Below are 12,733 nucleotides of genomic sequence, written 5' to 3'. Positions count from 1 at the left end.
CAGGAAGAAGGTGTACCGAACAGTGAGAAAAATAGAAACACTGTGAACAGTCAAAATTTAATATGTGCTATATCGAGTAATGTTAACGACTGTTATGTTGTCGTTGTGTTGGCATGGTGTTGAACTGCGATGGGGGAGATCCGAGTTCAAATCTCACTCCCTTCCAAGTTTTTTTCCCCCCAAAATTATGAACTTTTCCGTCCAGTCATTGACATGTCTGTTCGTTGTATTCAAATTTATACAGGGTGTTACAAAAAGGTATGGCCAAACTTTCAGGAAACATTCCTCACACACAAAGAAAGAAAATATGTTATGTGGACATGTGTCCGGAAATGCTTACTTTCCATGTTAGAGCTCATTTTATTACTTCTCTTCAAACCACATTAATAATGGAATGGAAACACACAGCAACAGAACGTACCAGCATGACTTCAAACACTTTGTTACAGGAAATGTTCAAAATGTCCTCCATTAGCGAGGATACATGCATCCACCCTCCGTCTCATGGAATCCCTGATGTGCTGACACAGCACTGGAGAATTGCGTATTGTATCACAGCCATCCACAATACGAGCACGAAGAGTCTCTACTTTTGGCACCGGGGTTGCGTAGACAAGAGCTTTCAAATGCCCCCATAAATGAAAGTCAAGAGGGCTGAGGTCAGGAGAGCGTGGAGGCCATGGAATTGGTCTGCCTCTACCAATCCATCGGCCACTGAATCTGTTGTTGAGAAGTGTACGAACACTTCGACTGAAATGTGCAGGAGCTCCATCGCGCATGAACCACATGTTCTGTCGTACTTGTAAAGGCACATGTTCTAGCAGCACAGGTAGAGTATCCCATATGAAATCATGATAACGTGCTCCATTGAGTGTAAGTGGATGAAACTAAAATGAGCTTTAACATGGAAATTAAGTGTTTCCGGACACATGTCCACATAACATCTTTTCTTCATTGGTGTGTGAGGAATGTTTCCTGAAAGTTTGGCCGTACCTTTTTGTAACACCCTGTATATGTGTCGTGACCTGTCAGTTTGCAACAGCGACCTGTAACGAAGGGGCCTTCAGACATACATACCGCCTATTTGTTCTAAGCAGGTACCATATGTTATGCCACTTGTGTTCCATTTTGGAAGTTTTGGCTCTTGAATTCCTTTGTTGTAACATAGATCACACGTTTATGTGTTGTTTTCATTTATGTGAGAGGTCTATGTGGTCTCTCACTTGCTGTCACTATTCATCACATTTGATTGCAATTCGTATTTTGGTAGGCTATCCAATGGGCCGACTTACCACTAAATCTGAGGAGAGCGCGATGGGAAGTTTATCTTGTTAGTAGGCAGATGCGGTAGCCATGGCACCTCCACAGCAGTATAGGTAACACAGCTTGATTCACTGACTTCACTGACTATGATTTCTTAACAGGACTAACAGCTACCTCTGTAGTTGACTGGTTCAGGGTATTTAATTCTTCCTCTATTGATGCAAACTCTGCAGCATGGGAGACTTCACCTTGTTCAGATATTATCATTGTTGTTACCTGTCAAAACATTTAGAACCCAAATGACTGTTTTTTTTTCTTTTATATTATTCTTTATATAGATATGCGAATAGTTAGCACAGCACACTTCATTCACCTGTGGCCCCAGTCAGAAGATGTTTCAAACAGTCCCTTCCACAAAACACACTGCAACTGTGTCAACTGGCAAATTCCTCATGAAAACACAGAACTCACTGGATGGTCTCAGATTTCTTAGAAGCCTCTTCAGTAAACAAATTAACAGCAGCAATACAGAAGCCTGCAATGAACAACAACATCAAAGAAACCTACAACAAAATGTAAGAAATATCTGCAACAATGAAAATGAAAAGAAATAACTGCAACAAAGTAAGTGATAAGAAATAACTGCAACAAAGACAATAGAAATAAATATTGTAACAAAGAAATTAGTAAGAAACAACTTCAGTGAAGACATACATTACCATTGAAAGTTAAAAGAAAATGATTTTTTAAAATAAAACCTGTCCAACTTAAGAGGAAGCTCTCGTTTGCAGAGAATATAGTACTACATGGCACTAATCAACAGAAAAAACTTTTCAGGTTTGGCATTTTTGAAAAAAAAAATTGTTCCTGTAAGTTATAAAAAAAAGTTCAAAAGGTGACAGTAAGAGAACTTTGACAGATATGTCCAAATGGATGATAGCATTGTAATCATAAAGCAATTATCTTTCAAATAAAAAAAACCTCTAACAAAATATCTAGAACTGTTACAGATATAGTGGGCCTACAACATTTTAAAAATATTTCCGAAATTTGCATCTCCAAAATGGTGTTCGCGGTGTTTTCTTTGGAGGCCTGTATCTCGGGGCAGGAATTTTTTTGAAGAAAACCAAAAAATACGTGTTTGTTACTTACTTCTGAATTTTAACATAGGCTAAATTCAATAACATCCGAGACTATGAAGGTAACCCCCCTGCCTAAAGTGATACGAATTATGCCTAAAGCGAAACCGGTAAAACCGACCTTGGGAAAGATCAGTTTCGATTCCCAAGAAATGTAGGAGCATGGGAGGCAGTACTGACCCTACAACTTACAAGACAGGTTAAGGAAAGAAAAGGCAAACCTACAGTTGTAGCATTTGTAGACCTAGATAAAGTTTTCGACTGTTGACTGAGATACTCTCTTTGAAATTCTGAAGGTAACAGGGGTAAAATGTAGTGAGAAAAAGGCTATTTACAACTTTCACAGAAATCAGATGGCAGAGTCGACAGATATGAAAGGGAAGCAGTGGTTGAGAAGGGACTGAGACAAGGTTGTAACATATCCCTGCTGTTATTAATCTGTACCTTGAGCAGGCAATAAAGGAACCAAAAGAAAAATTTAGAGTAGGAATTAAAGTTCAGGGAGAAGAAATAAAAACTTTGAGGTTTGTCAATAACATTCTAATTCTGTCCGAGTTAGTTAAGGACTGGAAGAGCAGTTGAATAGACTGGATAGTGTCTTGAAAGGAGGATATATGATGAACACCAACAAAAGTAAAACCAGAATAATGAAATGTAGCCGAATTAAATCGGATGATACTGAGGGATTTAGACTAGGAAACAAGACACTTAATGTAGTGTAGTGTTTCTCAGGAAGCAAAATAACTCATGATGCCTGAAGTAGAGAGGATATAAAACATAGACTGGCAGTGGCAAGAAAAGGAATTTATTAACATAGAATACAGAGGTAAGTGTTAGGAAGTATTTTCTGAAAGCATTTGTCTGGACCGAAGTCATGTATGGAAGTGAAATATAGCTGAGAAACAGTTTAGACAAGAAGAGAACAGAAGCTTCTGAAATGTGGTGCTACAGAAGAATGCTGAAAATTAGGTGGGTAGATCAAGTACTGAAAAGAATTGGAAAGAGAAGAAATTTATGGCACAATGTGAACAGAAAAAGGGATTTGTTGATGGACTGCATTCTGTGGTGTCAAAGGATCACCAGTCTAGTATTGAAGGGAAGTATGGGGCTTGAAAATCGTAGAGGGGGACCAAGAGAAGAATACTGTGAGCAGGTTTAGAAGGATGTAGGTTGCAGTAATTATCTGGAGGTGGACAAGCATGCACCAGATAGAATAGCATGGAGAGCTCCAAAACCAGTCTTTCGACTGAAGACAACAAGAACAACAACAACAATAATAATAATGTAAGTGTTAGGGAGTCTTCTCTGAAGACATTTGTGTAGAGCGAAGCCTTGTACAAAAACGAAAGGTAAACAATAGGTAGTCCAGACAAGAAAAGAATAGAAGGTTTTGAAATGTGGTGTTATAGAAATATGATGAAGATTAAAGAGCAGAGTGAATAAATAATGAGCAGACACTGAAATAAGTTGGTGAGAAAATGATGTGCGACACAACTTGACTAAAAGAAAGGATAGAGGGATAGGATACGTTCTGAGGCATCAAAGAAGGTAAAAATTGTAGATGGTTACCTAGGCATGGATATGGGAAGCAGGTTCAAAAAGATGTAGGTTGCTGTAGCTGCACGAAGATAAGAAATTTGCACTTGGTAGACTAGCGTGAAGAGCTGCACAAAACCAGTCTTCAGACGGAAAACCTCATCAAAAACACAGTGGATTGATCTGCAGGAAAACAGAATTTGGTTTGGATGTTAAATTTCTGCCATAGATGTTCTACGTATTTACGATGAAGAGAAAAGCTGGGTCATGACATGTTTCTTTTTTTCTGCAAAATGCATTTCTTGTAAATAGCAGCAGAAGGTGGGACTATTAAGAATGGTCTCATGAATTATTTGAAAATGAAGTAGTTGTATGTTGGGAATGTCAGTAAAATAAAAAGCAGTTTCTGTTAGGTTTCCTAGATGTAAAAGGGAAGAAACAGTATGCCAATATATTTGGGTTCAATGATACGGAGGTTTGTTTGCCTACAGATCATGCAAGAACATAAAGTTAATTCTTACGCTATTGGCTCATAATGATGATGCTATTGATCAGTCATTTTCTACAGTTGGAAAAAAAGTGGTATTGATACTGCAAATCAAACGCTTTAAAGCATGAGCCGAGTAACCAAATGCTGGTCAGTTATCATCAGCTTTACTGTGTCAAATGTAGGTGGCATTAATTCCCAGGTTATTTACATAAAATATGAAGAAGCTGCATAGAAATGTGTTTGTAAAAATGTTGGCTCAGCATCTGCTTCTTGCAGAGCTAAACCAAAGAAATTTGTCTTTCACTTTTAATTCACAAATCTTGTAAATTGTAAGTCGTAGGTTAAGTGAACTTACATTGATTAATGTATTCTCTATGCTGTTGAGATTTACACAATTTGGTTATATGCTTCTTCTTCCGCCATGACTACTACTCATTTTTGATGGTGAATACAATTATGATTTTTATCGGACTTCCTCTTCAGATGCAGGCAGCTACAGTGACGTGACATTAGCAAAATGCGCGGAAGAAAAGAAAACGTTTTTGGTTCTGCACTAAAAAGAACACTCACACTTCATACTTTCATAAAAATTATTGTTCAGGTAACACAATGTCTACTACACATGTCTCACATAAATACATCTTCTCCCCACGAGAACTAAAGTCAAAGTCTATTAAAAAAAATTGAATGGAGTTTCCATCATTTGTCATTTACCTTCCGGCGTAGCAACATTCATCTTTGCCGATGCTTACAGTGGCCGCGCTAGTGTTTATTATTATTGGTAATAACTTTTATTGTACCGTGTCAGGGCTTTTTCTTATGTATCTATACAACCATTGCAATTCTTTTGGTAATTGTAAGGGAGTGTGTAGCATATAAGTCCCATACAACTGAGGTTTATTGTTTTATGTTTAGTAAAATTTATGTAATGAAAACTTAAAAAAAACTGTTTGGCAGTGGTTTAACAAATATATAAAATATATTAAAATCCAGTTTTATGTTCCTGTCTATAAACCCTGTGCTCCCTGAAGGTCACTGTTACATTTACAATACTAAAATGAAAAGTATGAGGTAATAGACAATTTTGCAGTCTGTGCCTTAGTGCTTGGCTTCAGGAGTCTCAGTTTCATTCCTTAAGAAATGTTACAAATATTGTCCATTCCTCAGATGTATGTATTACAAACTGTAGCCTCTGTTGACAACAACCTACATTTGTCTACTACCGAAAAGTCTCAGTTACAATACACATTCCAGTGCAGAATTTTATCTTACGAACCAAAGACTGACTGTGAATCTAGTGAGCATTGTGCTTTGCAGTAAATTACCCCTATCAGTTCATGAAAATAGTAATACAGTTGGGAATAAAGTTAAGAACACACACTCATTTCATACAGTCAACGAATATCTAAAGGCAGTTGCTTATTAACTCCACTTGAATGTTTATTATACTTACTGTTATTGTTATATTTCATCTTACTTCAAATGTGGCAGTGTTACTAAATTGTACTGTGTAATTTGACATGCACATTATTTAATTTTTATTGAGCTGAGCTATGTATTCTTATTTTATGTAACCATATTTCTTTGTCAATTTTTGTATTTCTGTGTACACAACAGATCTTTTGTACATTTTACAATGTAAGATTCTTGCAACCAAAATAAAAAAATGAAAAATATGTAACATAATAAAATGTCAGTTATGTGTTGAAGGATATATGTTTTGTTGTACACAACAGTAAGGAGAGGCGGGCTACACGGTGTTTCGGCAACTGTCGTTGTAGGAAAGCAGTACAGGAGCAGAAATGATTAGCGAACAAATTAATACAGTAAACAAAGGATTCATTTAACTTGCACTGTATGTCTCCAAATGTACAAAGACACATTACAAATAATGCAGCAAGCAATAGAGTCCAGCTCAAACAATAGTAACAGTGATGATACACACTGTACTGAGAAAACAAGTGACTAGGTGAAGTCTGCACAACGTCACATAGCAAAGAGGCTCCCAGTGCGAGGGGCTGTGTGGCTGCTGCCAGGCCTCCTCAGAGGGCACTCATATTCCGAAGTCGCTTCAGGTGTGGTGCACGGACACACCCCACTGGGTTTGCTGGATCTTGCACGGTCATTATCAGCATCTGACAAAAACGTGCAGTTCTGTTGCCAACTTAAAGATGCCGATAGAGTGATATCAATATGTGATATCGTGTGTTTAAAAGTCCACAGATGATAACAGAGTGCAAAGTAAAGATTGATTAGGTGACGAGAAATGTAGACATATGTTCAGAAAAAATAGAATACGTTGAGCGATTAGGGATAGGATGTTCATATGCACAGGACATTTACATTAGTATATTTTGCAGAAATGATTAGCCTTTAAATCATGTTGGCCCGTGGGTTCAAGATCAGCATCAGAATTGAAGCACAATACAACCTACTATTGAAATGTGATTGCGGCTTTTGCTGTTGCCGAAGCTAATGGATCAGTGCGACTTCAGAAGATGTGCAGGATGCCTTACAGATGTATGCACGAACCGCATCATGAAATCAGTGAGTTTCGAAGATGTTGCATAATTGGCATGAGAGCATGTGATCCAGACATCTGGGAAATTGCTGCTTGTGTGGGATGAAGTGCTTCAGCAGTGCAGTGGATATGTACAAAATGGTTCACGGAAGGCCATAGAATATGATGAGATGGGTCAGGTCACACTGTCCAGACCACCCTCCCCGAGAAGATCGACGCCTCATTCAAATGACATTGCAGGAAGGATCTGCATCCTCCTTGCCTGTGGTTTAACAGTAGAACGGTGTAACACATCCTACAGTATCAGGGGTGACATTCTGTTGCAGTCTGCCATGGTGTGGGTTGTGTGCACATTGTCCATTTCTCAGCCTACCTTTGACTAATGTTCAGAAATATGCTAGATGGCAGTGGTGTATGGAACGATGTCACTGGGGAGAGGAATGGCACCAGACAGTATTTTCAGACGAATCCTGGTTCTGTTTGTTTGAAAATGTTGGCCGCTTTTTGGTTCATCGCAGACAGGGGGAACGGTGCCACAGTAACTGCATTTGCACAAGTCATTCAGTGCCAACTGGAGGCCTTGTGGTGTGGGGTGCTATTGGATGTGAACACAAATCACAGTTGGTGTGTGTCTAGGGCACTGTGAGCAATGTGACATATGTGACAGACATCCTGCGACCCGTAGATGTACCTTTTCTGCACAACACTCCAGATGCCATTTTTCAGCAAGACAGTGCATGACCAAATGTTGCAGGATTTCGTCCTTTTGCCCTGCCCTCCCATATCACCAGACTCGTTCCCAATCTAAAAGTGTATAATATGTTAAAATGACGGTGCAGCACTGTGATTCAGTGCCAGCCACCACAGGTGAACTTTGGAACCAGGTGAATGCAGCATGGATGGCTATACCACTGGACGCCATTCATGTCTTGTATGCGCCGATGCCATCATACATGTGGAACAAGTTATCAGGGCCCATGGCTGACCGTATGCATACTAGACAACAGGACACATGCTGAACCGAGGTCACCGAAATGCTAATAATTTCTGCAGATCATACTAATGTACATGTTTAGTGAATATAAACATCCTATCTGTAGTCATTCAAGGTATCCGCTTTTTCTGAACATTACTGTATGTATGATCAGTAATGTATTAAGTTGTAGGAAAGCAGTACAGGAGCAGAAATGATTAGCGAACAAATTAATACAGTAAACAAAGGATTCATTTAACTTGCACTGTATGTCTCCAAATGTACAAAGACACATTACAAATAATGCAGCAAGCAATAGAGTCCAGCTCAAACAATAGTAACAGTGATGATACACACTGTACTGAGAAAACAAGTGACTAGGTGAAGTCTGCACAACGTCACATAGCAAAGAGGCTCCCAGTGCGAGGGGCTGTGTGGCTGCTGCCAGGCCTCCTCAGAGGGCACTCATATTCCGAAGTCGCTTCAGGTGTGGTGCACGGACACACCCCACTGGGTTTGCTGGATCTTGCACGGTCATTATCAGCATCTGACAAAAACGTGCAGTTCTGTTGCCAACTTAAAGATGCCGATAGAGTGATATCAATATGTGATATCGTGTGTTTAAAAGTCCACAGATGATAACAGAGTGCAAAGTAAAGATTGATTAGGTGACGAGAAATGTAGACATATGTTCAGAAAAAATAGAATACGTTGAGCGATTAGGGATAGGATGTTCATATGCACAGGACATTTACATTAGTATATTTTGCAGAAATGATTAGCCTTTAAATCATGTTGGCCCGTGGGTTCAAGATCAGCATCAGAATTGAAGCACAATACAACCTACTATTGAAATGTGATTGCGGCTTTTGCTGTTGCCGAAGCTAATGGATCAGTGCGACTTCAGAAGATGTGCAGGATGCCTTACAGATGTATGCACGAACCGCATCATGAAATCAGTGAGTTTCGAAGATGTTGCATAATTGGCATGAGAGCATGTGATCCAGACATCTGGGAAATTGCTGCTTGTGTGGGATGAAGTGCTTCAGCAGTGCAGTGGATATGTACAAAATGGTTCACGGAAGGCCATAGAATATGATGAGATGGGTCAGGTCACACTGTCCAGACCACCCTCCCCGAGAAGATCGACGCCTCATTCAAATGACATTGCAGGAAGGATCTGCATCCTCCTTGCCTGTGGTTTAACAGTAGAACGGTGTAACACATCCTACAGTATCAGGGGTGACATTCTGTTGCAGTCTGCCATGGTGTGGGTTGTGTGCACATTGTCCATTTCTCAGCCTACCTTTGACTAATGTTCAGAAATATGCTAGATGGCAGTGGTGTATGGAACGATGTCACTGGGGAGAGGAATGGCACCAGACAGTATTTTCAGACGAATCCTGGTTCTGTTTGTTTGAAAATGTTGGCCGCTTTTTGGTTCATCGCAGACAGGGGGAACGGTGCCACAGTAACTGCATTTGCACAAGTCATTCAGTGCCAACTGGAGGCCTTGTGGTGTGGGGTGCTATTGGATGTGAACACAAATCACAGTTGGTGTGTGTCTAGGGCACTGTGAGCAATGTGACATATGTGACAGACATCCTGCGACCCGTAGATGTACCTTTTCTGCACAACACTCCAGATGCCATTTTTCAGCAAGACAGTGCATGACCAAATGTTGCAGGATTTCGTCCTTTTGCCCTGCCCTCCCATATCACCAGACTCGTTCCCAATCTAAAAGTGTATAATATGTTAAAATGACGGTGCAGCACTGTGATTCAGTGCCAGCCACCACAGGTGAACTTTGGAACCAGGTGAATGCAGCATGGATGGCTATACCACTGGACGCCATTCATGTCTTGTATGCGCCGATGCCATCATACATGTGGAACAAGTTATCAGGGCCCATGGCTGACCGTATGCATACTAGACAACAGGACACATGCTGAACCGAGGTCACCGAAATGCTAATAATTTCTGCAGATCATACTAATGTACATGTTTAGTGAATATAAACATCCTATCTGTAGTCATTCAAGGTATCCGCTTTTTCTGAACATTACTGTATGTATGATCAGTAATGTATTAAGTTTTGTTTAGAAGCTCTGACAGTCAGTAATTTCTTCTTTCAGGTGTTTCGTCTGTGAACGATGCTACCTGATATAATGCGTTTTGAAAAAACTGCTGAAGATCGACGTTTGGAGTATATTAATATTCTTTGTAATGATACTGGACCAATTTCATCCTCTCAGATTGAACATGAATGGCACTACTATATTGAGGCAGTACTGGAGCCAACAGGCTGGCAAGCAGTCTGGAAATTATCACTGAGAGAATGTGATGATCTGCATGTGCCATTTCCAATGGCAGCATTTGTTGTGGTGAGTAAGATGTGACAAACTGTTTTAATTGGATCCAACATACTGTTTTTCCTGTTTGGGGACTTTGTTTTGTGTGCCTTTCCTGCCAGGATAGTCTTACAGTGCCCACCCGACCCCACTATTTTGATAATGCACTGTAATCACATTCACAGAGTACTGTCAAAAATGCCAAGGATCTGCCAATTTTCATGAGATGTGCAAAAATGGGGCAATGTGTGCGTGTTATGGCTCAAGATAGCGCTCTTCACCCAGGACCTAGTTGGGTACACGTCTGTTCTTGAATAGAGACCATTCTGTCCTCACTATTGGAAATAAGTTGCATAGGCTGTGCCCTGGTATTGTAAATCAGACCATACTCCCCACCCCCCACCCACCCATGTTATTTGCCGATAGTCAGCGCTAGTCGCAAACCTGCCAAGTTCAGATACAAAGTGAGCTTTCTATGTGTTGGATTTTGACAAAAACAAATGTGCTGCAGCTGTTAAACAGATGTTTAGCATCCACATGAATGCATTGAATTTGAGCATGAGTCCCAAAGGCAAATGTTTTTTGTGCCTTGTCACATCGAAAACTGTATGGTAGATTGCTGCAATGCTCAATGTTTGACCGGTCACGGCCCGTCTGTTGACGGGGGGACCGAGCTGCTCGTGTCCAGCTCCACATGACTCGACTCGTCTCGGTCACGTACTCGCCCCGTATCTGTTGTCCAGATTCCAGACACGTGGTGGGTAATCAAAACACACACACACACACACACACACACACACACACACACACACACACACAATTTATTTACCTCTGTCTCACTCTCTTTTAATACAAAAGTAACGTTTCCAAGAACGGGTACGTGACAGCTAAATTCATAAAGCACTTGGAAAGTAAAATGATATTTCAATACAATCCCGGATAGTAGACGAGTCTCATTTTGAAACAGAACATATATTTTTCCTATCATTAATAGGAAACATTAAATAAGTGCTATCTTTGTAATCTAGAAGACAACCATCTTCATAAAGAAAGCATACAAAGAACATTAAACATTTACAGACATAACTTGTCGCACTTTTCACGTATTTGCAACAGAAACAAAATTATAGTTATTGTTGATCAGCAGTATATCACTAACTTGTTCCGGATTTAATTGGCTGCGGTGATTTGCTAGTAACATGCCGAATTTACTAAAGCATCTTTCAGTAGGTGCGCTTGTTGCTGGGATACATAAAATATGTCTTGCAACTGCAGCCAGGCCTGTCAGGTGTGTTTCATATCTGCTCCACCACTTTAAAATGTCATCATCACCTCCGGGGTGCATTAAAATGTAGAGATCTGCTTCACCTGCTGCGGATGATCTGTTGTTCCTCCATTCCTTGAAACGTTCTCTCTTTCTGGGTGAGGTGACACAGTACTTGAAGGATCTGTGATAATAAACAAAAGACACAAGTATACAGAACTGATGTGGAATTATCGAAACATTCCCTTAAAAACGAGGTGTTTTATGTTAATGAAATATTATACCAATTATAACATTCCCGTTTCTCTATAATACATTATCCACTAACTATGCAAAAACTATTATGTTAATGATTGCATGCTGTACCTGCGTAAGTAGTACACATTTGTAGCATTTTGCTAAGAATTTCCTGCTTTTCATTTATTTCAAGCATATTAAGATCATGGAAAGATGGCCAAAGTAACGTAGCAATTTTACGTCTGGAAGTGATCGCAGTCTTCTCACAAACGAAAGTCAGGGCTCAATTTTTAATCCTTTGTACCTCCTGTTAAAAAATACATATCTGTTAGTACACATCAATTATGCTAGTTAATTATAAATCTATCGAGTGTCATAAGGAAACAGAGCTTTTAACTGCAGTTATTACTCACCTGAAAGTCAGCCTCATTGACACTGCAAATTTGTTGCAGTTTGTGAAACCAAAGAAGAACTAACTGGACTGTAAGTTCTTTTTCGCCTTCTAATTTATCTGTGGCCTCTTTAAATGGTCTCAGAAAATGTACAGTTCTTTCTGCAAGAGAGATACACACCACAAATGAGAAGCCCGTACTGCCTGCAGTCTCACACGGATAATGGCACGTGTAATGTGTTTGAAGTTACGTGCTATGTATTGGGTCATGGCTTCTACGCTCGGACACTAGAACTAGTGCGGGCATCCTATCCAGTTAGGGTGTGCTCGCCACATCTCGTATTTGGTGCTCGGTTACTGGGTCAAGCAGGACTCTATTGTATGGGCCATTCTTCTTCGCTGAGAAGACTGTCACTGGACAATTCCTACTTGGACATGTTGCAGCACTGGCTGATGCCTCGAATACAGTTGGACTCTCCATTCATCTTTCAGCAGGATGGATCTCCACCCCATTTTCATCATGAAGTTCGTAGATACCTCAACACGAAGCTGCCACATTCATGAAATG

General features: G+C 40.0%; 1 protein-coding gene across 5 annotated transcripts in view; it reads left to right on the top strand.

The window, feature by feature from the left end:
- LOC126365842 (protein nessun dorma-like) overlaps positions 1-12,733 on the top strand; it is a 201,666-nt gene that overhangs the window by 29,028 nt on the left and 159,905 nt on the right. For 4 of the 5 annotated variants that reach the window (XM_050008477.1, XM_050008481.1, XM_050008478.1 and 1 more), the window contains one exon: positions 10,058-10,306. The exons of the other annotated variant lie outside the window; for it this stretch is intronic. In XM_050008477.1, coding sequence (XP_049864434.1) covers positions 10,076-10,306 — 231 coding nt within the window. In that variant the 5' untranslated portion in view covers positions 10,058-10,075. The remainder of the gene's footprint in view (positions 1-10,057; positions 10,307-12,733) is intronic. 5 annotated transcript variants of the gene reach the window in all.

The sequence above is a fragment of the Schistocerca gregaria genome, chromosome 4 (assembly GCF_023897955.1).
Source record: "Schistocerca gregaria isolate iqSchGreg1 chromosome 4, iqSchGreg1.2, whole genome shotgun sequence".
Taxonomy (NCBI): Eukaryota; Metazoa; Arthropoda; class Insecta; order Orthoptera; family Acrididae; genus Schistocerca; species Schistocerca gregaria.
The sequence above is the reverse complement of the archived record's forward strand: the minus strand, read 5'-3'. Positions and strand labels throughout refer to the sequence as shown.